The 27,678-nt window shown below is 47.6% G+C and overlaps 1 protein-coding gene across 1 annotated transcript in view; it reads right to left on the bottom strand.

Annotated features, from left to right (window-relative positions):
- The window catches only part of CUL4B (cullin 4B), a 1,392,627-nt gene that overhangs the window by 819,097 nt on the left and 545,852 nt on the right, over positions 1–27,678 (bottom strand). Inside the window, exon 13 of the mRNA XM_069612678.1 lies at positions 21,319–21,423. Coding sequence (XP_069468779.1) covers positions 21,319–21,423 — 105 coding nt within the window. The remainder of the gene's footprint in view (positions 1–21,318; positions 21,424–27,678) is intronic.

Raw genomic sequence — 27,678 nt, 5'->3', positions numbered from 1 at the left:
AACGCATCAGAGAAACCCACTGTGTATCAACAACCATAAGAAGTCAGAGTCAACATTTCTGTATTCTTTCAGAGACTGCTTAAAGTCTCAAATCACTCAAACTGAGACACTCAACTAGTATTTGTCTTAAGGTCTCTTTTTGAGTTACAGAATGGCAGAATCTGCATACATTTTCAGTTTGTACAATTACTTTCCTTTTCACCAAACCATCTTTTGTCGGCCACAGATTAAATCTAAGGCGCATAAAGTCTATTCGATGATTTACAGATGGGGATTTAATTTAATACCTTTCTGGGATCCCGTACTTTTTGAGTTGGAAATCATTATTATGAAAGTCTTGATATGAATTGCATCTGCGTATAGTTTGACACCAGTCCCATTGAAATAGTCTGGTTTTCCCCCGCATAGGATTTTGAATTTGCGTTAGCAAGGATACTTCAATAATAGCTAATGTGTGAATAACCAGTTTACGCCAACTTGCTATACATTTATCTTTTGATGTGATCAGAATATATACTCAGATAGTATACCAATTACCAATGATGACTGGACTACGAGAAGACATTTCCTAAACAAGGCAATAATTTGCCATAAGTATCTGGTATAGAGTGAAGTGAAACCAAATTTGTTTCGGAACCCATACAGAAGGTACACAGTTCGGGAGGTGCAGAATTTGTCGCCAACACTTATTTCCCTTCTAGGGCAGTCCAGATTTTTTCACCTAGGATTGATTTTGTCTCAGAAGCATACAATATTGTAGGAGTACGTTTTTGCTTGTAATATGCTATTGCTGGCATAAGTGTAAATTCCCCATATTTACTCTGGATGATCATAGTTTGGGAAATCCCTGTTCTTAATTTGGTTTCCAAGATATCAAAATATTGTCTCTGATCACTCACGCTAGCTATGCGTACACCCAAGTACGTGTAGTGAGACAAGTTCAAGTGCCTGCCCATCTAGAAACCAATTATGTTTGGTAGCACCACTGTCTTTTTCCATTGCACTGCATTGCTTTTCTCCAAATGTACGTTTAGATGGTTCTCGTGAACATAAATTGATATGGCGTCTAGCATTCTCTGCAGGCCAGGCTGTGTTTTTGACATAATGATTAAATCATCTGCCTAAAGCAAGTAACTAATCACCCTGTTCGCTAGCTTTGGGGAGTCAGTTATGATGTCCTTGAAAGATCTGCCTACATCTGATATAAAAATTATTAAACAAAATTGAGGCAAGTGTACACCCCTGACAAAGACCTCTAAGTGTTTATTGGGTCTGTTAGTTTCCCATTTAAAGAAGGTCTTACTTGAATGGAATTGTCTGTATGAATGTCATTTATCAAAGAGATTAAATAAACTGGGCAACCTTGATGTACTAGTTTCTCTATCAATAAATCTCTCGACATGGAATCAAAAGCAGCCTTCAGGTCGACGAACACCAAATTGGCTGTTTTTCAGCGTGATGAGTCAGTATAGAGTTAAGAGTGGGTAAGTTTACAGTGGGGCCCAATCCCTGAACAAAACCTGTTTGATGGGAATCTACACGAGATTCATTAGTTGTCCAGTGAATAAAATCTTGAAAAATATGTTTCCCAGGAGCATCCAGAAAGGCGATCGGTCCATAGTTGGTAGGACATGATCGATCACCCTTCTTAAAGATTGGTACTATGATAGACCGTCTCCAGGCCTCAGGGATTCTTGATGTTAATATAACCTGATTGAATATGTTACACAGAATTTTGGCCCATATGTCTGGCTGCTCTTTAAACATGCAATTATTCAGGCAGTCAGGACCCGGGGCCCTCTAGAAACTAGCTTTATTGATATAGTATAGTACGTCGTCTTCTAACACTCGCAACCCATGACAGCAAGATGAACCGATATCCGGTTTAGTCCGACTTGTAGAAGGTTCAGTATACAAAGTTGCGTAAAATGTAACCCATTCAGCTTTACTAACACCATTGACTTGCACAGCTCTTTGGTTATTATGAGAAGCATTGTTAAGTAGTGACCAGAATTTTTTGTTACCATTGTTCTTATTACGGCTTCGCCATCAGTCTGGAACAATTGTGCTCGATATGACCTTAGCCAGTTTGTGAATTTGCATTTTGCACTCTTAAGACATCTGCCTTTGCTCGCGTCTGATATCATCAAGATGCCTCTTATTTCTTTACGAAGAATCACTTTTCTGGCTTGTACCTGTTCGTCAAACACATGTCTTGGTTTAAACATAATACTTTTGTTGTTCACTATCTGCATTTGATACAAGTGCAGATGCGCAGTGTACAGCTCATCTTGCCTTAGTGCCTTCTTGCCTTTTTCACAATATTATTGTTGCATGCCATTAGTGACTGTCTAGTCCAATGAAATCTCGATCGTGCATTATTCACTGTCACTACTTAAGTAAAGTATAGTTTCCATTGGACAACTCCTCTGAACTATAGCCTAGGCGAAGCACCAAGGCGTCGTGATCACTGTGTGCATTTAACAAACAATTCAATAGCACACTGAAATGTAAGTGTCAACAAAAACAATCCATCAAAGAATGATTTTGCCCATGCTGCCACGTCTGTTGCAGTGGAATGTCCCCTACAATGGACCCATTACACATGAGTAGGCTTCTCTCATCCATAGGTGATAGCCATTTGAGACAGGCTTGCTGTGACGAAGATTTCGAATTCAATAGCGGGTGTAAATTTAAATCACCCGCCAGGATTACATTAGTAATGTCAGAGGAAAGGGACAATGTATCCAGAAGATTTGCCAAGTCTTCACTAAACTTTCTATCAGAAATGCCCATTGGGTTGTGGTATAGATTAATAACCACCAATATTCCCTGCAAATGGGCAATTTACACCATTTGGGTATATAAATTTGGAGTTTCGCAACCAACTATTCGCATATTAATATTATTTCTAATGGCAACTATTAAGCCTGATGTTGGTCTGCCTCGAGAAGCAACCTTGGCTGGGTGTAGTGAAATAGAATTTTTATCCCACACCGGTTTACTAGTCAGACAAGTTTCCTGAAGCATCACAATGTCAAATGAATTCGAAATGTCAGCAGTGGCATTCAACAGATGAGAAACCACATGTGTTCCAGCTGAGCACAGAGATATTTGTGTCCTACTCTTCAATGGTTATGACCGTGATGTTCCCTTGTTCCAATTATTTCCATCAGTTTTTTGTGCTGCTACCCACTTGTATTTTGAATCTGTTGTCTTATTGGAATTATTATTGTGTCTAAGTTGTTGACCATCTACAAGGTGAAAGGAGGAGGGATCTTGAGCAAGGACAAAACCAAGCGAAAATAGATCCATCCGAGTTTGTCATAATATGTTCCTGACCACATTAGAGGTTAGCCATAGTCGAACCACAGTGAGGTCTGTCATTAAGAAATTCAACTTGGGAAATGTCACTCGAGGTTATGTCTTGCAAGCTTGGTATATCATCCAGAATCGCCAACACCACTTGTTCTATTCAAGTCAAACATTTGATAGGGTGCAGCGCGACACTTCAGTATTAAACAATGATATTTAATTGCATTTAAGGATACATTTGGGGTTTCAATAAACTGGTTCCCTCTCTCATGCAGCTTTGTTTTCCTAAAGGAGTCTACATTGATGTTGTTAGTGTTACTTTTAGCACCCACTGGAGTATTACATTTCTCCCAATGCTCGGCAACTGGGTAATTTACTGGTTTGTCGAGCACTTCATTCTGTGACTCCAGTCTTGTTGAACTAATATACTGTTCAACCATTCGCTTTTTGATCTTGTAATTCACTTGGGCTGATTTGTTCAACAGATTTAAATGTTCGATTTGACCTTGCAAGTACAGGTGTCTGGTATTCAAGGAAGTAAGAGACTTTGCAATGCAATCACTATATTTCCCTCTGTCTTCTTGATTTACTAGATAATCTCTCTTATTGTCAACTAAGTGACTCTTAGTTTTGTTAACAATGACCTCTCATGTTATATACTTCATTCATATGGCCTTCAGAATCTTGCATAGGTCTACTTTTGTCGTTATTAGATAGGCTTTGGGCAGGGGACACTTTCCTAGTGATATCTTCAATCTCCTTTACTCGCGGGCCTAAGGCCACAGTCGCATCATCAGTTTGTTTAACTCCTCTGACGCTGTTTTTTTGGGATCGATGTTAACCCTTGTTAAATCAGATGTCATTTGCATAATTATGCTTGGACCATAATTTCTTTGGTGAAGTTTTAGACATTTTTGGATTGAATTCTCAATTTATATTCTTAGATCAGCGAGAATTAATTCATGACTTGACATTTGTTTTTATTGTGCCATTGACAGGTCATCTTTCTGAGTGGAGATAATAGATTCACCAGGGGTAACCATTTCAGGACCCCTTGTAGTCACTACAGCACTCACCGTTTTAGAATAACTTCTATTCAGTGCAGGGATTACTATTTCTAAATCACTCATATTTAATTCCACAGGTTTGTCTTGAGAGGCACTCAAAACAGTAATTAGATCATTAAGTCGTGAATAATCTCTTACTTCAAGTACTTGGTCATCAGTTGTGTCCCTAAGCGTACTAAACATGGCTTTGTGTGTAGAGAGCAAAGCTTTGGTTGTCTTCAGAGTCATGTTGTTACCAGTCATTTGCCTAATAAATTGTTTAACATTTGATCGTGAGCGGCGTGTCGCACACTTCTGATTCTTTGTTTCTTTCTCACATTTGGATTTTCACCTTTCTTTCTCTTTGGGTTTTTATTAAACAAGTTGTAATTATTGGCCAGAGGTGATATGGCATATAGTCTCAATTGGATTAACTGTTTCAACAACATGTTATGAGTCTAAATGACCCATCAAGTTTTCATCCACTATTGTGATTATGCCTTCCACCACTGGTAACCTAGTTGTCAATTCTTCCTGTTGAACCTCATGTGTTTTGCAGAGAACACAATCCTTACACTTTTCCAATAGTGATGCTAACGGGGGAGAGGCAAGGGCCACAGTCTCTTTCACTGAGTTATTGTAAATCCATTGTTCAATACGACTTATTTGAATCGTCTGCCGAGTAATTTTCGCATCCAACGTTTCAAATAATTTTGTAAGGAGACAATGGTCATGTGTATAGAGTTCAGTGTTATTTCTAGTAGAAGGGAGTGGGAACTATTCGGCATCGCCGGTATCGCATTAATTGGTGTAACTGGGAGAGTGTGGTCAGATGCAGCACTTCTAGGAGTTGTTGTCTTGGAATTGTTAAACAGACTTGGTGAATGATATAAGCTGTTGTTCACAGATTCAATCAGGGAAGAAGAGGCAATTAGTGAAATGTTGCCTACACATCTATCATGATTTAACGTTGGGTCTTGTTCATTGATAGATATACTATCACTCAAGTCAGGAAGAGCAGTATCATGACTATTAACAGCCTTATCACCAACGACATCACTTCTTTATTTTCATGTGTAAATACAGGGTCAGCGACAATTGCCAATATTAGCGTGTCAGTGACTGTTTCTGCACCTTTTATTTCAGAGACCCCTTGATTATGATTAGGTGTACCATTCAGCTGATCAACGTGTCCGTCATTAAGATTACTTAATGAAGCCTACTGCCGACACACAAGGAAGGCAAAAGTCTCCTATATCCCCAGCACACATCTTTTTTCCATGAGCCGAGCTCAGTTGACCCAACACCTTGCGTTTTTGCATATTATTGGCAGACTATTTCAAAGGAGTCGATTTCAATACCAATGAAGTGGTACTTATCTTGCGCACTTCTGGCATACCAGTGGTTAAAGAGAGTGGAGCGCAAGACATAAGTTTGAAGTGTGCTGTAAAGTTTACACATTTCTAAGTAGTTATCTATGCAAAACTACGTGTGTCACAGAAACCAGATAAATAACTCTTAATTTCACAAGACTATGGATGTTAACCAACCTTACAGCATATACAATTCACTCAAGCATATACAATTCACTCAACCAGTGTGAACAGTTGTTTTAGTTGTCACACAACAGCATTGGATAAATCATCAGGTGAAAGCACTCGTCTCAAAGGGCATCCGCCCCGCAGTCACCGAGCTGGTTGTATTGTTTCAGCTTTACAAATAACACACGGCTCAAAGAGCATACGCTACGCAGTTACCGAGCTTTGAGTTACACACTTTGTTTCTTACGAGCAACCGCCGCTCAAAGGGCTAACGCCCCGCAGGCATCGAGGTAGTTGATTTCTTGACAAATGTTCCAAAGAGTTAAAGTTTGTTTCACCGCTCGTCGCAAGCGACAAACAAGCCAGAATTCCTGATTACAAACTATGTTGTTCACTGCAAGGAACTTTTGCTTGTGTCTTCACCGTTATAGAGAGTCACTCATGTCACCCAAAGAGCCAAACCAACAACAGAAATCAACAAAGCAGAGCAGCATAGATTTTCATAGCTGGTCTTTCCAAACAAGATCAGTTAGTCATTAACAATTACCGACGGCCCGTTACTCCGCAGTTGGGAAACGCTTCATAAACAACGAATAGTGGAGCTATTAATCAGTCTGGGGCAAAACGCTCAGAAATAAGGAACAAGTTACTTACCTGTAACTGTTGTTCTCCAGCATGGGTCTGGCATGGATTCACATGCTCATGAATATTCCCCGTCGTCAGGCTGGGAATCCTCGGTAAAGAAAAAACCAGTATCAGTTTCGTTTCTGATCTGTCTTTCGTAGTAATAACCAATCACTGGTCTCTGCGTCATACTGACCACAGCCAATGACTGCCCTCTACCTAAGCACCGCCTCTGGCAGCCATCTTCAGATTTGGAAGCACGTGAAGTGGCAGTATGACCAAGTGAAGAGCCGCAGAGGGGTAGGCGGGAGGGTTCGCATGTGAATCCATGCCAGACCCATGCTGGAGAACAACAGTTACAGGTAAGTAACTTGTTCCTTCTCCAGCATGGGGTCTGGCATGGATTCACATGCTCATGAATAAAGAATACATAGCAGTACACACCTGCACAACCACGGGAGGTGGCAAAGGCTCAACATTAAGCATCACATCAACTCAACATTAAGCATCTTACCTCCTCACCAGGCTCACCTCAGGCGAACAGGTTGCGCAGCACTGCTTGGCCGACCCTGGACTCCTCCCTGGAATCCCGGTCGACGCAGTAGAATTTCGTGAAGGTGTGCGTCGACCTCCACGTAGCAGCCCTGCATATGTCCAGCAGGGGCACACCAGATAGGAACGCCGTGGTAGCTGCGATCGCTCTGGTGGAATGGGCTCTCGGACGGCCAGGCAGCGGTCGGTTTGCCAACCGGTGACAGTACATGATACAGCCGGAGAGCCATCTGGAAATGGAAGCCTTCGAGAGAGCCTTCCCCTGATTGACAGGTCCAAAGTTCACAAAGAGTTGTGACGTCTTCCGAAAACACTTCGTGCGGTCTACGTAGAACTTCAGCGCTCTAGCCACATCCAGCGAGTGCAAAGTCCTCTCAGCCGGCGACGAAGGCGACGGGAAGAACACAGGCAACACAAAGGGTTCGTTGAGATGGAAGTCCGACGGCACCTTGGGCATGAAGGAGGGGTGCGTCCTGAACACTACCCTCGTGTCGTGGAAAGTCAAGTACGGGGCCTTGCAGGAAAGGGCCTGGATCTCTCCCACTCGTCGTGCGGAGGTGATGGCCACAAGAAAAGCTGTTTTCCACGGTAGAAACTTCAACGGGGTCGAGTGCAGAGGCTCGAACGGAGGTCCCATGAGCTTGGTCAGCACCACGTTGAGCTCCCACGCCGGGGCCGGAGCCTTCACCGGCGGGAACGATCTGAACAGTCCCTTCATGAACTCCTTCACCAGACGATGAGACCACAAGGACGTCCGCCCCGTGGTTCTGGTGTACCGGGAGATCGCAGCAAGATGGATCTTGATGGACGCGTGTGCCAGACCAGCTTTGGCCAGCGTCAGCAGGTACGGCAGTACTTGGGGAGCCGTAATCCGTAGAGGGTTAATCTTCTGTGCGTGGCACCAGACAGAGAACCTCTTCCATTTGTGTCCGTAGCATTTAAGAGTCGAGGACGCCCTGGCCTTTGCAAGAACCTCTCTGCAATCGGCCGGTATGTCGTATCCTCCAAACTCTAGCGCTGCAGGAGCCAGGCCTGCAAGTTCAGCGACTTCGGGTCGTGGTGGAGGATGGCGCCTCCTTCCCTGGAGAGTAGATCCGCGTCCGCCGGCAGCTTGATCGGCGGGGACGCTGACAAGTCCAGAAGGTCCGGGAACCATATCTGCCTCGGCCACGCAGGTGCGACGAGGATCATCCTGCACCGTGACCTCTTGAGCTGGTTGACGAGCCGGATTAGCAGAGGCAAGGGAGGGAACGCGTAGAGGAACAGGCCCTCCCAGGGGAACGAGAAAGCATCGCCCATGCTCCTCGTCTGGGGAAACCTGCTGGCGAACCTCCGGCACTTGGTGTTCGTCGCCGTCGCGAACAGGTCGATCTGGGGTGTGCCCCACCGTCGGAAGAGGCGATCCACCAGATCCTGCCGTAGTTCCCACTCGTGGCACGAGCGCAGCTCCCTGCTGAGTGAGTCGGCGATGGTGTTTTTTATCCCTGCCAGATGAAACGGCACCAGAAAAATCCCTTGGGCGACGGCCCAATGCCACAGGTCCTGCGCCTCCTTGGACATCGCTGGGGACCTGGTTCCGCCCTGTTTCCTGATGTAAAACATGGTGGTGGTGTTGTCGGTGAAGATCCTCACCACCTTGCCCTTGAGGGACGGAAGGAAGGACCTGAGGGCCCAAAACACTGCACGGAGCTCCAGGACGTTGATATGCAGGGACTTCTCCGTCGGGAGCCAGAGTCCTCTTGCGTGCAGATTTTCGGTGTGCGCTCCCCACCCTTCCAGGGAGGCATCCGTGGTCACAGTCTCCTGGTGGGCTGGGGTCTGGAAGTCCATGCCCGCCGTCAGATGCGCGCGGGTGCCCCACCACCGTATCGCTCGTCGGAAACTCTCGTCGAGCTTGATCCTTTCCTCGAAGCTGCCCGTCGTCTGGATCCAGCGCGCATCCAGGAATTCTTGCAACGGGCGCATCCGGAGCCTGCACATGGGAATGAGGTAGATGCAGGAAGACATCATCCCGAGGAGGGACTTGATGGACCTCACCTTGGCCGCGTCGGCCACCAACATCCGTTGCACCTTGCCCAAGATGGTCCTGGTCCTCTCCTCCGACGGGGAGGCCAGAAGGGACACTGTGTCGAGCCTCGCTCCCAGAAACAGTGCGACTTGCGCGGGCACCAGGTGGGATTTGGCGTAGTTCACAGAGAATCCCAGGTCCGTGAGGAGTTGGACGGTCCTTGCCGTGTGGACCACGGCGAGCTCCCTCGTCTTGGCGCGGATGAGCCAGTCGTCCAGGTAGGGGTAGACGTGAATCCCCTCGCGGCGCAGCTGCGCCGCCACCGGTGCGAGGCACTTGGTGAATACCCTGGGTGCCGACCGTAGTCCGAAGGGAAGGGCTTTGAACTGGTAATGACGCCCTTGGACCACGAATCTGAGGAATTTTCGGTGCCCCTTTAGGATGGGAATGTGGAAGTAGGCATCCTCCAAATCCAACGACGATAGGAAGTCTCCTTCCTCCAGCTGACCCAGGACGTGCTGGAGGGTGACCATCCGGAACTTCTGCGCCTTGATGAACTTGTTCAGACGTCGCAGGTCTAGGATGGGGCGCCATCCTCCCGTCTTCTTCTTCACGAGGAAGTATCGCGAGTAGACTCCGGAGCCCCGAAGCCTCTTTGGGACGAGTTCGATGGCGCCCTTTCTGAGCATCGCCTTTACCTCCAGGAGAAGTTGAGGGACGTGAAGTTCTTTCCTGGCCACGGGGGGGACGCGCGGGCACCTTCTTTGAAACTCGAGCGCGTGGCCCCGGGCCAGGGCGTCCAGCACCCAACGGTCGGTGGAGATGGACTCCCACACGCTGACGAAGCCCGCCAGCCGGCCTCCCACCGGGGTGCTCCGGTGGGGGCCCGACCCCACGGCCGGTTCAATCCTGCTTGGACGCGGCCTTGCCGCCTTGACCTCCTTGGCGACGACGGCGGGGTCCGCTAGACTTGCCTCGTCCTCTGTAGGCCTCTTGCGACGACGAGCGGGCCGCTTGACGGTAGGAAGCGAAACCGCCGCCGGAACCTTTGGAGGCGCCCTTGCCTCCGCCGCTCCGAAAGGGCGTTCGTCGTTGCTGCAGGACTCCAAGGGCCCTGGCCGTCTCAGTATCCGCCTTGATGGCCTGAAGGGAATCGTCCACTGTCTTCCCAAACAGGTTGTTCCCGTCGAAGGGCATGTCCAGGACTCTGGTCTGGACGTCCTGCCGAAAGTCCGTAGCTTTGAGCCATCCACGACGTCGAAGGCAAACGCCGTTGCCCAGCTGGCGGAACCCAGTGTCGGCGATGTCCGTCGCCACCTCACCTTCCTGCAGGATCTCAAGGGCCTCCGCCCTCTTGTCGTCCGGCAGAAAATCCAGCAGGGGAGCTATCTTGTACCAGAGCTCCCTGTCGTAGCGGGCCACGATAGCCAAGGCGTTGGCCGCTTTAATCGTCGTCGCTGCCGACGAGATGACTCTACGTCCCATAGCATCCAATTTCTTTCCCTCGCCGTCCGGCGGGGAAGTCGATGTGGAGGCCGCACCCCCCCCCGCTTTCTTCCTGGCTGCCGCGGAGACGACGGAGTCCGGGGTAGGCTGCGCCCGGAGGCATAGGGGGGCCGTGTCCGGGACCCGGTACTTTTTCTCGTACCGGTCTCTTCTAGCTGGCGTCGTGGAAGGGTTCTTGAGGAGGGAAAGGCCCTCATCCCAAATGTCGTCCAACAGAGGCACTGCGAGGACCGTCTTCCTCTTGGCCTCGCGCCGCTGATAAAGGAAGCCTTCCTTTTTCTTCTCCTCAGGGCAGAGTTGGAAAAGCTCGGAAGCCCTGGAGATCATGGAGTGGAAAGATCCGATCTCGTCGGGCGGAGAAGCCCTGGTGGGAGGCGACGACGGAAAATCCTCGTCGTATGCCTCGTCGTCCGTACCCGTCGCTGCCGTGTCAGTCCCCGTATCATCCCCTCGGGTGGACGGGGAGGAGGGCTGGACGGGGCGCGACGGTTGAAAAGGAGGTGGTGGATGGATCCTTCTTTTCTTGGTAGGGGGAACACCAGAAGGTCCCGGTTCTGGATCCCCCGACGGGAGAGGTTCCTCCGTCGGTAACGGTAGCCTCGTCCTTATCTCGGAGCATAAGGACTGTATGGCCAACAAAATGGCCGCCGAGTTGTCTTGCGGCACTGGCAGAGGGGAATCCGACGGGCGAGCAGGGGCCCCGTCGGTATCCTCGACGATGTCGTCGTCGTCACCTGCGTCGGGGTCCATTCCGACGGGCTGGCCTTCTTCCACGCCTAGGCCGTGGCTTAAGACCTCGATCAGCTCCTCTTCTGAGGTTGATGCCGAATCTACGATGACGCCCTGCCCCCCCTTCTTCCCCACGGAGGGTTTCACGGGGGTCCTATCGATAGGCACAAAGGAAGACTCCCTCCGAGGAGGCAGGGAGATTCTGGGCCCTGAGGTCGCCACCACTGGTGTAGCCACCACAGGCTGAGCCAGGGCCGCCGCGACCGTTTCGATAGAGGGCTTGGTCGGATGGATCAAGGCCTTCACCACCTTAGGTGCGCTCACCGCCTTATCCTTGAGGGAGGGGGCACTGCCACACTCCTCCTCTGCCTTAGAGCTCGACCGGGGCCTCTCCAGGAGCTTCGCCGGGTGCTCGGCCTTCCTCTTACCCGACCCAGAGCGTTGGCTCGTGGTTGATGGTGCCGGGGAGGGTGCGCCCTGCCTGGCGCCCGTAGAGCCCGACCGTTCGGCGCTCCCGGTGCCAGCGGACTCGCGGTGCTTGGCCTTATGTTGGGCCCCCGTCGCCGGGGCGCCCTCACAGGTCTCGGATTTCTTCTTCTTCTCGCCAGACGGGCTCTTACCCTCCAGCCAGTTGGCGAGACGTTGATGGCGGTCCTTCATGGTCCGTTCCGACATGTTGCCGCAAAACGCACAGTCCTTCTCCACGTGCGTCTTGTCCTCATGAAGGCAGTAAAGGCAGAAAGAGTGTTCGTCCTCCTTGAAGACGTTCTGCAGCTGGCATCCAGGGCAGACCCTGAACAGCTTTCCGGGCGTCGAGCTTCCCTTCTCCTGGGCCATCTCCGAGACCGGGCCTGAGAAGTTTCTGGAGTCCTCCGAAGCGTAGCTCGACGAAATCTTCACCCTTGAGGGGCACAGATGAATCCGACACGGGTCCCCGTTGATCGGATGTAGGATCGGTGGAGCTTGAGGCTCTTTTGACCGAAAGAATCAAAGTTTTTTGTGAAAAAGCGCGAAAAAAAGCACTAACGCTCGAGAGCAATAGCACGAGGATCCCAACACATGAACGTGCGGTAAAAATCTGAAGATGGCTGCCAGAGGCGGTGCTTAGGTAGAGGGCAGTCATTGGCTGTGGTCAGTATGACGCAGAGACCAGTGATTGGTTATTACTACGAAAGACAGATCAGAAACGAAACTGATACTGGTTTTTTCTTTACCGAGGATTCCCAGCCTGACGACGGGGAATATTCATGAGCATGTGAATCCATGCCAGACCCCATGCTGGAGAACGGACTGTTTTCTTTTGGCTATCGCAATGCTGTGATCTTACCCAACCAAAACAGTAAATTCAGTGGTCCAGACACCAAACGCCGGACAACGGACACACTGCGATGCACACCGCGCAGCGCAGTGCTTTTATGGATTGAAAGATCCTTTTGATGAAAATGGAAATAGGACTAGTGATTTCCACCGCTAATACTCGCGTTTCTTTAGACAAATGCACAGCCTCCTCCACGAATACCACGGGACACACTGCGATGCACACTGCAATGTTTTTTCTTTTACCGAGGATTCCCGGCCTGACAGGGAATATTCATGAACATGTGAAACCATGCCAGACCCCGTGCTGGAGAACCCTCTATCCTTAAGAACGATAGTTAATAGAAATAGAATCTTAGAGGACCCTAAGGGTCCCCAGTAACACTGCTCATAAGCTCTGTGATGCAGTAGTAAAAACACAGACGGGGCTGATTCATGGAATTTGTGCGCCAAAAAACAGGGATTTGTGCGCCATTCTGCCCGCAAATCCCTGTTTAACAAATGGGGATTTTCAGGCAGAATGGTGCACAAATCCCCTTTTTTCGGCACACAAATTCCATGAATCAGCCCTAGATGTCTTTAAGAGCTATGAAGCAGACAGACTCCATAGTTCAGGTAGAATAGAGTTCAAAAAGAGAAGGCCCACAAGAATGAATAAGTGGAAAAGGCTCCACTCATTCAGGATTGAAAGAAAAATACATATCTTATAAAGTCCTTTCCTATTCTAGGCATGAGTTTTCTCGGATGTAGAAGAGGGACCCTGGTGGTCTAGGTGCCAGCAGTAGGCAGGTCAGGATAGGGTTCAGTTGCAGGAAAGTCAAAGTTCCAGAGGATATCTTCTTAAAGAAGCAGCAACTTCAGAGTTCTTTTAAGGGTTTAGGGACTTCACAAAAGGCTCCTAATGTGCGTTCCAGCATTAGGCCTGGGCAAGTGGTATGGGCAAACGCCCAACCACATGAATCACCCACTCAGCCTCTCAGGGTGCACACCAGACTTAACATATTACCCAAGCCCACACAGTACTTTAGGAGAAAAGAGGAGCTTCGGACTGGATGCCTTCAGGATGCAGCAGCACAGGACCCGGTCGCTGGATTCTTGGTCTGGACACGAAAGAAATGGACACTGGATGGAAACTTGCAGCAGCAGTCAGAGGAGGCTTCCAGCAAAGGTTTATTCACGGATTATCAAGGCTCTGATTTTGGTGCCTTTTTACAGCAGCCAGATGAAGAACGAATATCACTGGTCAGATTCTCTTCACTCTCCAGGTCCTGCACTCTGGCGAGGGGACTTCAAGGATTCAAATCATGTCTCTGGAGATTCAGCAGGAGTCCACTAAAGTTTGACATATTTCGACTTCAGAAGACCAAGAACCACACTCGGGTTCGAGGTCGCAGGGTTTTGGCAGTTTGCAGCCCAGAAAGGTTGCAGCACGTTGTGGGATGGTTCAAAATGCAGGTCTACAAGTGGTTCTCACCAGCTTCTGGGTTGGAGTTGTTGCATTCAGGACCCCCAAGTCGATTGTAAGGAAGGGTTGCATTAGGCTTGCATTAGGCTTGCATTAGGCACTGGTTACACAGCAGGTTCTCCGGTCGCTGGAAATCGCTACAGACGTCTTTTCTTCAGCTCCAGTCGTCAATTTGTCAGCAGCTTCCGGGTTCGGAGTATTTATTGCAAATTCTCCCTGCAGTTTACAGAAAGGGGTAGTCTAGCTGTCCAATCAGAACAGCCAGCCACCCCCATTGGGACTTGGTTCCTTGCAGGCAAGGTGAAAGACAAAGGGCTGCAGAGTTTTGGACTCCTCCCTCTGTTCCTGCCTTCTCAGACAGTTTGGAGCCTTACCACGGAATACAAAGGATTTGCGCCTTTGAAGGCATCAGGAAGTAGACACAGACAACTGAGTAAAGCTTGGAGTACAAACCCTTATTAAACTTAAAAGAAGATAGGGAAAATGCCTAACCTGCCCTATGCTAAGGTGGGATTTCCCTACCCAACGATAGTCTGTCAGGAAGGCCAAAGCAAATGTCTGTGTCCAAAACCTATACTTGCCCTCACATCTACTTGTATATAATGTGTAGGGATGTCGGCATCAAAATGAGAAGTGTTCAACTAAATGTTCAGAGCTTTTTCCAGCTCTTGGAAAAGGGGTTTTCCCTTCCGCAAAATTCAGGATAGTTCACTTTGTCAAAACAAGGGGCATCTTCCCCCACACTTTCAAGTCTCTCAATATTGAAAAACACCAGAAGTCCTTGGGATGCTTCCCAGCTTTCCTGGTGTAATTGCCCTTTATCAATATCAGAGTTCAGTTCTTCAATATCAGATCACTCAAATTTTCCTTGACAGGCCCTCACAAGCCTATGGGTAAATTAAGTGGCTTTTCTTTTAGGTGGGTGTACTCGGTCTAGGCGCAGTTGTTGGACCACACGGTCCACCCATTAGAGGTCACGCAACCAACACACCTTACTTGCTTCTTCACAGTTACACAGTGGTATTTGGACTTATCCTCTTGGAGCTTTCTTAATACTTGTTTTGTCACCATTCACTCATTTTCAAATATTCTCAGAGCTTTTGCCTGCTTAGTCTTTCAGTTTACACAGTTCCTTCTATTCTTATGGTATTTGCCAATGCTTCTTTTTTTCAGTTTACAGTTCGTTTCAGGGAATATCACCAACTGCTTTCAATCCGATTGGTATTCAAGCACACTCGCTTTCTTTCAGTTCAGTATCCAAAACGTATTTCATTCCATTCAGCCACATTGCATAAAGAATCCTCAAATTCCCAGTTTACTCTCCTGCTGTGAAGTGGCACCCTGTTCGCGGGCATTTTCACAAGTTTAAAGACTTCTGTTTCTCTGGCCCTTTCTTGGCCTTACCAATTTCATCTTGTTCACAGTTTGGTATTCACAAAGTCATTTCATTGAGTTGTAAAGGAGCAGGTGGATGCATTTTCCTTAATTCCAAGCCTCCTCACCGCTGTCATACTGGTACAGCAGGAGAAGGGACCTATATGGGATCCCAAGTGTTATGACCATACTGCATCGAGTGTACGAGAGACAATATGCTCTCAGACAAGCGTATCAAATGCACACTTGCACTGAAAGTGTGGAAGGATGTCAGCATGCACCATTGGACATCATGTAGTAGTGAGTGAAATATGACATGGGCAGAGTGAGGTCATAAAGAAGCTATACAAGGACATACTGAAACTATATGAAAATACCGAAGAGTGACAATGTAACTGAAGTGATGAGAGAAACATGTCCGAAACAAAGTAATCATGAATGCAAAAGAGGACAAAGTAAATTGCTGACCAATACGGTCAATAAGCAGCAACACAAGGTAGATGAGATATATAGAAGCTTGCTATAGAGGAATATATACAGTGGCACGGCTTGTGCAAAGATTTAATTCAGCTACCTTAGAAACAGATCAGGGTTGCAGTGTCAGGAGATGCTGGAAGAACAGCTTTGTGTGCAAAATAAAGAGTAATCTATGTTGGCTTGGGATCAATGATGTTACTTTTAAGGAATAGCTGCAAAGCACGAAGGGAGGCAGACGGATAAGCCATGGCCGAGACATATTTCTCTTAGATTAAAGAAGAAAACACCTGCAAGAGCCAAGTACTGGACAATTAAAAGTGTGTACAGTCTATACAAGGTACAGTGAACAAGTCTCTAGTGGTCAAGAAGAGCAAGGACTCATTATAATTAAAACTAATAGGAGTAAATGAAAGGCTGAAATGGACAAATGGTTGGTCTCATATGACTCAGAAGTCAGAAACGAGGGTTATTCATTACGCCTCGGATGAAGATAGTTATGTGCTTACCCTCCCTTGAATGTCACAGAACAAAGCAGGCTACAAGGTCAACTACAGACGGGAAGCTTTGGCTCATGGCCGGACTGATAAGGACTAATTGGGAAAGTGGGGAGTAATCGGACGTGATTCAAGCAACTAGGTTTCGTTTACGTGCTGCTAGCCAAGCCAAAAGTCCAAGGTTGGGTGATTATGCCAAACAATCATTGGGTCTAGGGGACAACCAACTATACAATGTTGCATAGACAAATCTGCTACTATTTTGTTCGCTATAAACCGTAATATACGTATTTAGAGGTAGTTTGACGAGTGTCTTACATATAAGAGACTGCCAATGGTGTACTAATCCCTATGTATTCTATAAGCAGACATGCTCCCCTAACCAATCACTCCCGCTGAGTTTTATGGTTTGCCACGCAAGATGTCGTAGATGATGAATATTGGGGTATAAGACCTCTGTGTAATGAAGTGTGTGTGAGTGAGTGTGGAAGCATCCGTCCAATGTCTGCCAGTTGACCCTGCTTTGTTAAATTGAGAATAAAGTAGTACTTTGCAATATTCTTTGAGGCTGTGTGGTTATTTGGTCTGAGATCTTCATTGGGAATTCCATCTAACAACTGAGACGCTTCAAGCTGCTAGAGCACACTGTTTTCTCAGCTTTCAGGTTATCATACTGTCAAAAGTCTTTCTTTCAAACTGTACCAGCATTCACAATGCCTAAACGGCCCCCTGCTCACTCGCGAGGGATCTGACCGGCAGAAATCACGTGGTTCACCCCACAGCGTCCCAGAGTCTTTCAGCCTCTTTCGACTCACGGGTATGCTGCCTCCAGATTCTGCATTCCATGTCGGCAGGCACTTTGTGGCTATCGCTGCTCCCAGCTCAGCGTGCCTCTCCCAGGATATCTGCTGCCTCGGTTGTATGGAGGAACCCTCCGACTCCAGGAGGTAAGCAGACCCGCTATGCTACCAGAGACCTTTTGAATGCTCCCGCCACAATCTGCTTCCGCTGCAGCTCCTAGGCGTTTCGGGCATGCGTCTCCCTGGTCTCACCTCCAGATTCTCGTGCAAACGCTCCACAGGCGATATCATTAGCCTCGACATATGGAAAACTCCTTTGTTGACATATGGCGTCACACGTGTAATCACATAGTGACATCATCATGACATGCTGCTACTTAGCAATGGCCATTTTGAATTAAAAGTATACAGACCTACGCTGTCTTCCTCCTCGTGGAACCTTTCCATCCAGCGTTTTATTCTAAGTCTGTTGACTCGTCTTTTTGCTTCCCTTAATCATCTTCAGCACTGACTTTTAGCTCACAGTAGTACCCCCATATTTATCTTTGTAGAGTTGGGTGATCCGCGGACCACACAAACAGTACATTTAGCTCTGAGAGGATGCGTTAGCATCACACCACTGCTCCAACAAGAACCTCCCTCATTTACCCACTATTGTAAGCAACCTACTATTTTCCTGAATATCTGAGCTCCCTAGCTTCATGCAATTAGCTAATTAGTTTTTATCCATCCAGTTTTTGAGTAGTGTAAAGTCCGAACATCAAGCTGAACATTAGACGGAGTGCATATTTTCTTGCAATTAGATACGCAGCAGTATTCTTCCTGCTCCAAGTTCACCAGGTAAGCCCCGTTTGTTAGACCAATAGACACCTTACAGTTGCTCTCATATTATACCCTTTCGGCTAACCAGGGAACATGGTTTCCTTTTCATAGAGAACATTCCATTTTACCAAGGGGCCAATGAGGCGGCACGCTCGTTCTTCAACAGCACGGATCAGCTTAGATCCTAAATCATCCTATTAGCAAGATCCTATTCTGGTAAGACCCTCATTAGGTCTATTAGTAATTCTACATGCTTGTTCGGGTTCGTGGTCTTTCCATCAAAAACTTTACAACGAAATGAAAATGCATCAAAAGTTGTGAATCACGTTTTTGCCATCAAATGCATTTTTAGCTTTTATTTTCGGCGGTGTCACACCCACCAACCCCCGGACCCCCCAAAACACCCTGTTACCTTTAAAAACCCACCCCAAACAAAATGAACCCTTTATCACACACACATATACATTCGATGGAAAGAAATTTGTTGCAAAACTTTCGATGGAAAACGTTTTGTTAGAAACTTTTTCGATGGAAAGACATACCATTTGTTCTCACGTAGTCCCTTGTTCTTTACAGACGATGAATCCATATACATACTGAGTACCCATTTGTGTAACAGCCGCAGCAGGCTGAGCATTGTTGAAAGGCCGATTATACAGAATTTTAGCTTATGAAAGTTGAGTTTGCGAATATGATTTTATGCACTTAAATACTGAAATTTCAATGTAATATTTTTGTTCTTGATAGTCTAGACTGTTTCTAGTTCTGATAAGAGTACTTAAAATTGGTGATTTCATGTCCTGCCTACATAGACTATGGACACACCACATTGAACCCTGGACAGTCATCCAGTAGTTACCAAAATGGGTACAGCGAACTAGTATTAGCATAATCTATCAAACCCAATTGTGTACTAGTATTACTAATTATTCCTAGACTCTTTAAATGGTGAAGATTTAACCATTGTATTGTAGTTTCAAAGGTATTTTTTTCCAAAAACCTGATTTCGGGTTAATTTTTTTTGTAGTGATCTTTTGATAAGATGCCCCTGATGAAGAGATTTTAACTCAAAACACGTTGGGGAATTCGTTGATTAAATCTATATGAACAAATGGACTACTGAATTTTTTTACTTCATTTGTTGAACATAAACATTATATTCCAAAAAAAACCTGCATAATTTCTTGTATAATTTTACTTTACCAAACTAATAAGTAGCAAATGTTTCCTTAATAGGAACCATTTTTGCTACTTACTTTCAACCACTTGCCTATTCTAGGTTATAAAACATAATTGCTGTTAGCAGCTTGTCTTTAGGCACATGTGAAAGTAACCAAAAATCCCAAGTGTAATAGGTGTGGGTGATACAAACGTATCCCCCACTGCAAAACATTCTAAGATTCTGTGTGCAACGTTAAAAAGTTATAAAAATGTAAAAGATAAAAGGGAACCAGTTTCCCAGTACTGATAGTCCGAAGGATATGATAGTTTGTTTATATAGTGCCTATACACAATCCTGTGTGTTTCAACGCACTTCAAGGCAAGGGAGGGAACAAGGGAAAATGCAATGACATTCTTACAAGGCCAAGAATAGTAAGAATGTGAAATTAACTATCGTACTCGTCCTGGCGACATTTCAGATAGTGCAAGAGCCAAGACACATAAGGGAGGAGGTGGGAGGGAAATGGGAACAGACAGGGAATATTTACAAGAGGTAAGGGAGAGGGGGAGGAGAAAGGAGGGAGAGGAACAAAACAAGCAACTATCATACTAGGCCTGATGACATTTCAGATAGTGCTGGAGGGAGGCATGGCTGGAGGGGGGGTACAAGTAAGTGAAGGGGAACAGAAAACATTGTTGCTATCATACTAGGTCCAAGGACAATTCTGATAGAGTAAGTGCATAAAAAAAGTAAAGGGAGGTGGGAGGAGCGAGGGAGAAGTGAGAGGAGGAGAGAACAGAGAATAAAACTGAAAAAGAGAAGAGAAGCAGAAGGGAGAGTGAATACAGTTGCAGAGGTCAGTAATAACACAATGTTGCAGGGAACAGAAAATGTAAGCAAGGATTCAAGATGACGATGGGAACAGCATGATTCAGGGCCACCATGAGTACGAGATGCAAGGGAGGTCCAGCATGAGAGTTGAGAAGGTGAAGCACCAAGAGTCAATGTGTCCATAAAGTAAAATCCAGGCAGTTGTGATGGTGAAAACCATAGTGAATCAACACAACTCATGCAGTGGTTAGGTGATGTGATGTGGGGGGTGCAATGGAAGCGAGGGTTAAGGGGGAAGGGGAAAGCGGAATAGAAGAGATCAAGGAAAAGCATGTAAACATGCATGCGGGAAGGGGGTGCATGACCTACATCACAGGTGAACAGAGGGCGAGGGGCACATGGAAATCACAGGGGGACCAGGGTGGAGTGTGGGATGCAAATGGACATCACAGGGCACCAGAGGGGAGGGTGGGGAGCACACGGACATCACAGGGGACCAGAGAGGGGGTCGGGGGCCACAGAACGCACGAGGGACCAGAGGGTGGGTGGGGGCACACAGACATCACAGGGCAACAGGGGTGGGGGGCGTGGGGGCCCACGGATATCACCGGGGACCAGAGTGAGTGTGAGGGCACACAGACATCACAGGGGACCCGGGGGGGGGGGGGGGGGGCGTGTCGGGGGGCACACTGACATTATGGGAGAAAAGAAGCAAGTGGTGGGCACACGGACATCACAGGGGACCAGAGGTGAGGGGGCAAGGACTAATCAGTTTCCCCATAACAAATGAGAAAAAGGCTGGGAGAATGAAGCTTAAGGCTTTACTCCCCCAAACCCCCCTCTCAACAAGTCATTACCGGTTAAAAAAACAAGGCAAAAAGATTGGGGCTCCATAGAAAACATGCCTGGAAAGTTGACTAAAGAGACATTTTTCCTACCAAACATCACTTGTTATTGGTTTGTGACCAAGGGCTTTGCAAGCTACTATATTGATGAATCACATCTACAACAAAGCACACATCCATCTGTGATTTGTTAGGAAATGCTAACATTTAATTTGAACAGCTGTCACTAGTTGCTTACCCAATCAGTGGTGTACATTAGCTGACAAGAGGAACTTTTCAAATCTGCATTAATGGTGGAGGCACAAATTCAAACATTAATCTTTACACTTAAATTGAGGCTAGTGTAGCCACTGATTAAATACTCCCAACTCTGTGTAGTGGTTTGTTTCTAAAGTGTTTAAATATCTTACCGTAAATGAACCTAAATATAATCATAATTTTATCCAGCATCTTTTCAAGTTCTTCATCAGTAGCTTCTTTGTTGCCAGCGCGCAGCTTTGAATCCACATGTTTGGCTAAATATACAGAAAAAAGAAAAACATAATTAAACTGGAATACAGGATAGAGATCTGACAAAAAAGCTACAGAAACCAAAACACTAAATGCAATTCATTATAGTAGGTTTACAAGGAAATAATGAAAGAGAAAATTGATAAACACACCGAATCATTTGCTAGTTTTTTTTGGTTAAACTTAAATTTTACTGTCAGTTTGTCAAACAAATTACAGTTACTACTTATATGACTCATCGCACAACAACCACAATGCCAACTGAAAGCCTCCCCACCCTAAAACACAAGAGATGCTTGCTTCCGTAAACAACCAAAAATCAAATACGCTTAACTCAGAATAGTTCAACTGTTTGTATCAGGATGTGTCAGACTCTTTAAGACAGGCTGGAACAAAGTTACTAACAGTTATAAGAAGTTTGAGAGGTTTGAATATCGTTTTTCAGATTAATTTATTATGTGATCTGGTTACTTGAAAAGCTTTTCTAAAGTTACTATCCCTGAAGATTATTATCTAAAGAAGGTTGCAAGTGTTTTTCTATTGTGTTGCGTTAAAGTATTTGTCCGACTTGAAAGTTATAACAATGTGCCTAGTGTATATGACATACATTACTCACTGTAATCTTATTTCTGAAGATTGTATCTGCTTAGATTCACATGCTGTGCATACAGACCAACATCTAGTGGTAATTGTGGGGTACTGCATCTTTTTTTCGAAGATCTGCAAGGGACGTTGACATGGGCGTGACTAACACTATACCCAACGTGACGTGTAGAGTACCCATAATCCTTCACACGTCGAGGTACCACCGGTTGTTTTTCTTCTGCTGTGAGGGGGCCTTACAAAGTTAGTGAGTGAGTACAACAGAGAGGAGGTGTAGGATGTCTATGTTCCTTCTCCTCCAAAAGGAAAGGAAGGGTGGACGCATGTAAATCTAGGCAATACAATCATCACTAATACGATTACGGTGAGTAATGCATGTCCTCTGATGCTTGGGAATCGGCTTAGAATCACATGCTGTGCACAGACTAGCAAGCAGTACCAGTAGATGGTGGTGGGATGCGTGAATGCACAGTAGCAAAGAGATGTCTTAGCACCACTTGTCCCACCTGAGAATCAAACCTAGGGTGTGTGTTTAGGCAGTAGTGTTGGGCGAAGGTATGAACAGAACTCCAGATTGCTGCTTTGCAAATGGAATCTAGAGGAACATTTGCAATGAATGCTATGGTAAGCCCATGTGCCCAAATTAGATAAAAGCTCTAGGCATGAAGGGTAGATCTCTCTTGGCAAGTGAGACACAGTGTGATGCAATTTAAAATCCATTTGGAAATAGCTGATTTAGAGACAGGGTCCCCCCTTCTCTACCACCTGCCACAGAGAAAGAATTGGTTTATTTTTCTCAGTGGCTTAGTTTTTTCAAGGTAGTATATTCCTGCTCTCAAGTCGAGTGTATGGAGGCGTCTTTCTGCCAGGTTAGTGGGGTTTTGAAAAAAAGTGGGAAGTTAGATCGATTGGTTCACATAGAACTTCGAAATTAATTTATGCACAAAATGTGGGTGTGCGCGCAAGACCACCCTGTCTTTGTGTATTGTTACAAATGGGTCTTGAACTGAAAGGGCCGGCAGTTCACCAGCTCTCCTTATCAAGGCGATGGCCACGAAATAGGCAGTCTTATAGGAGAGGGCTTTAAGGCTGGCCTTGTGCATGGGTTTGAAAGGTGGTCTCATCAACCTTGTGAGGACAATCTTCAAGTTCAATCCAGGAGTTGTGTAAGAAATAGGGGGGGGTGCATTATTTTTACCCCTTCCATAAAAGCCTTAATGACAGGAACTTTTCCACCATGAAACATTGCTCTGGGAAATGGTATATGCAGAGCGCGGCCAGGTGGACCTTAAAGGAAACTTTATTTTAATCACTGAGCATGTGTTAGGCGTCTATACAGCAAGATAGTGTTTTGAGGTGCCATTGAAAACAAGTCCTGACTCTAATAGGTGTGTTAGATAAAGGACAATATCTTTAGGGGTGCAGTCAATGTGGTTGACGTTCTCGGCATTGCACCAGATGAACAAGTTACTTTCTTACCTGGTAACCTTCTTTCGATGGGATGGTCCGACGACGTATTCCATATCTATGACATGTAATCACCACAGCTGTGCTGCTTCGGAAACTTTTTTCGGCGTCTGCGTCCTGCGTCGATGACGTCGATGCGCCGTCGTCGAGGGCCTCCTCCGACGTCATCCGATGTGATAAGTAGGACGCACGACGCCCATAGCCTCAGTTGTAGTTTTTTCCCCCAGAACATGTGACACTAGTCAACTGCCAGTCAGACACAAAGCCTTGCGGAACGTAAGCTGCAATCGCAAAAGAAATTCTGCAGCGGGGAAGGCAGGGCGGGAGCGATATGGAATATGTCGTCGGACCATCCCATCGAAAGAACGTTACCAGGTAAGAAAGTAACTTGTTCTTCGAGGGGATTGGGTCCTCCGACGTATTCCATATCTATGACAGACTCCCAAAGCAGTACCAGAGCAAGGAGGAGGGAAAGAATTTATAATCAAAATTTAGAATAGCCAATCAAATAGCAGAGCAAAGGACCGCCTTGCCAAAGGCCAGATCCTGTGCTCGGATGGAATCGAGGGAATAATGACGTACAAATGTATGTACTGAAGCCCAGGTGGCTGCATCACAGATGTTGCGAAGAGGAACACCCCTCTGCAGGGCAGTAGACGCAGCCATACCCCTGGTAGAATGGGCCCGCAAGCCAGCCGGTGGGTCCTTACCCGCCAAGCGGTAGCACTCCGAGATGGCCAAAATAATCCAGCGAGACAAAGTCTGTTTCGTCACAGCTTGCCCCAAACGCTTTCCAGCGAAACCAATAAAGAGTTCCACTCTGACCCGGGACATGCGTGAAACATAAAAGCTCAAAGCTCTCCTAGGATCAAGCCTATGGAGCCTCTCCTCTTCCTTACCAGGATGCGGAGGAGGATAGAATGCCGGAAGAACAACCTTCTGGGCCAAATGAAATTCTTTTCTTCCGAAGGTAGTGACGGAAGGACGAACTCTAAGGACAACCCTGTCCTTGTGAAATACAGTGAAGGGAGGCTTAACTGAAAGTGCCTGTAACTCACTCACTCTGCGAGCGGAAGTAACCGCAACTAAAAACACAGTTTTCAGAGTTAACAGCCTCAAAGGGCAAGAATGTAAAGGCTCAAACGGAGCACCCATAAGAAACTTAAGAACAAGGTTTAAATCCCAACCGGGCACCAGGAAAGGTGACGGAGGGAACACATTAGTGAGCCCTTTCAGAAACTGTGAAATCAAAGGGATTTTAAAGTAAGAACAGGTAACCTTTAACGGTACCCACTTGCAAGCCCCTGTGGGCCAAAGAAAGTAAAAAGGACAGAACCATGGGGATGTCACATGCAAAAGGATCCACATTCTGAACTCTGCACCAGTCGCAGAACTTACGCCAACGGCAACGGTACAGAGACTTTGTTGCTGGCCTTCGGGCCGAAAGCAACACCTCCATCACGTCCTCAGGGAGGTCCCAATCCTTATACCTCAACCTTTCAGAAGCCCAGCGTGAAGGTTGAGGGATCTGACCTCTGGATGGAGAACCTGACCCCCCTCCCGTGAGAGCAGATCGTCTCGGTAGGGAAGACGACGTGGAGGGCAGACGGATAAGTCGAGAAGGTCCGGGTACCACGTCCTCCGAGCCCACGCCGGGGCAATGAGGATCATCCGGGAATCGAACTTCCGTAACCTCCGCAGCACTTGCGGGATGATGGGGACTGGAGGAAACGCGTACAGCAGCGGGAATGACCACTCCACCACGAACGCGTCTCCTAAGGCTCCTTTTGGAGGAAATTCCCGCGAGCAAAACCTTTCGCACTTCCGGTTGACACTGGAGGCGAAGAGATCCACTTGAGGGGTCCCCCAAAGGGCGAAGATCTCCAGGAGAATCTCCTGAGCCACCTCCCACTCGTGAGAGATTGCGCTCTGCCTGCTCAGAGCGTCCGCCGTCACGTTCTCGTCTCTGGCCAGATGAACTGCCGAGATCGAAACTTCCTGCTGGATGGCCCAGAACTCGAGCTGCATCGCCTCCCTGCACAGAGGAAGTGACCCTGCCCCCCCCTTTTTGTTGAGGTAGTGCATGGCCACTGTATTGTCCGTCAGGATCAGGACACTCTTTCCTCGCACAGTCGGCAGAAAAGCCTTCAGGGCTAGCCTGATGGCCCTCAGCTCCAAAAGATTGATATGGAGTCTGGACTCCGACGGAGACCAACGACCGCTGACTGTCAGCCCGTTGGCATGAGCTCCCCATCCCGTGAGGGATGCATCCGTCACGATCGTCACCTCCGGCCAGGGAAGCCAAAATGGAGCCCCCTTCATCAAGTTGCCTTCGACGGCCCACCACAGAAGATCCCGGGCGACCGAGGGCACCTGAACCGGGTCCGACATCCTGCCAGAGGACTGCGACCATTGCGTCTTGAGTGCCCACTGCAAAGATCTCATCCGCAGGCGAGCCTCTGGCACCAGAAGAATGCAGGATGCCATGAGGCCGAGCAACCTCAAGAACTCGAACGCAGGGAGCGTCTGGGCATGCTGAAACTTGTGCACCATCTGCTGAATGTGAAGAGCCCTCACCTTGGGAGGAAAACACTGCCCCAGGGAAGTGTCGAGCACTGCTCCGATGTACTGGAGCCGCTGTGTTGGCGTCAAATGGGACTTCTTTAAATTGAGGGAGAAGCCCAGCCTGTGAAGGGAGCGGCAGGTGACGGACAGATGATCCAGGACTTGCTCGGGAGAGCTCCCCCTGATCAACCAATCGTCCAGGTAGGGGTAGACGTGAATCCCCCTTGCCTGAGATGCGCTGCCACCACCACCATGAGCTTGGTGAAAACCCTTGGGGCGGAGGTCAATCCGAACGGCAGGACCCAAAACTGAAAGTGCGAGTCGCCAACCGCGAACCTCAGGTACTTCTTGTGCTTGGGATGGATCGGCACATGGAAGTAAGCATCCTTGATGTCGAGTGACACCAACCAGTCCTGAAGCTGAAGGGCCTGAGGACTTGAGAGAGAGAGTAACCATCTTGAACTTGTCCTTCCTGAGGAGTTTGTTCAAACCGCGCAAGTCCATGATGGGTCTCAATCCCCCGTCTTTCTTCGAAATCAAAAAATAAGGGGAATACCATCCCTTGTTCCTCTCCGCTACAGGCACCAGTTCTATAGCGCCTTTCTCCAGCAGGGCTTGAATTTCCTGCGCAAGGAGCGGATCCGGACTCTTCAAAGAGAGGTTCCCCGGTGGATTGTCGCGAGGCCTGTGCCGAAAGGGAAGACAGTAGCCGTGGGTTATGATCTCCAGAACCCACACATCTGAAGTAATGGCTTGCCACTCCACAAGATGCTGCGCCAGCCTTCCCCCAACCGGCGAACCATGGGACATGGCTTCATGACTGAGTGGGAGCGGCTGCGGCGTTACCTGAGGGCAAAGAGGCAACTGCCCGAGCGGCCTTGGCACCACGGGTACCCTGTCGTCCACCTCTGGTACCCCTGCGTTGGCCTCTTTGACTGCCAGCTCCTCTCGCTTTACTGAAGGATGAGTAATAGCGAAAGGAACCACCCCTCCACTGCTGTCCCCTAGGACAAAAAGGCAGAGGTTGGCGAACTGCAGCGCCCAACGACTTCGCTGCAGCTTTTGATTTCTGCAACCTCTCAAGGCTCTCGTCAGCCTTGCTGCCAAAAAGGTGTTCACCGTCAAAGGGCATGTTGAGGAGCCTGGACTGCACATCAGGAGCAAACCCCGACTTCCGCAACCACGCAAACCTGCGTATCACGGTGCTCGCCGCCATGGACCTACTGACGCATTCAGCTAAATCCAAACCCGACTGAACGGACTCACACATGGCATCCTTACCATCCTGGACCATAGCAAGGAAACCATCCCGTTCGTCCCCTCCGGGAATATGTTCAGCCGCCAACGCAACACAGTTCCACAGAGTGTGTGTGAAACGAGACAAAGCACAAATGGAGTTGGCCGCCTGAAGCGCCATACCACCAGAAGAAAACACTTTCTTCGCCCAGCCATCAAAACGTTTGTCGTCCCTATCAGGAGGGATGGTAGGGTACGACGCCTGCTTTGCCGGGGCCGTGGCCGCCTGCACCACCAAACTCTCCAGAGTGGGGTGCCTGGTCAAGTAGCAGTGGTCGCTACTGGCTGGATGGTATTTTCGCGACAAGGATCTGCCCACCGCCAGGAGA

This window comes from Ambystoma mexicanum, chromosome 5p (assembly GCF_040938575.1).
Source record: "Ambystoma mexicanum isolate Mex_15411 chromosome 5p, UKY_AmexF1_1, whole genome shotgun sequence".
Lineage (NCBI taxonomy): Eukaryota > Metazoa > Chordata > Amphibia > Caudata > Ambystomatidae > Ambystoma > Ambystoma mexicanum.
This window is presented reverse-complemented; position numbering and strand designations above follow the sequence as displayed.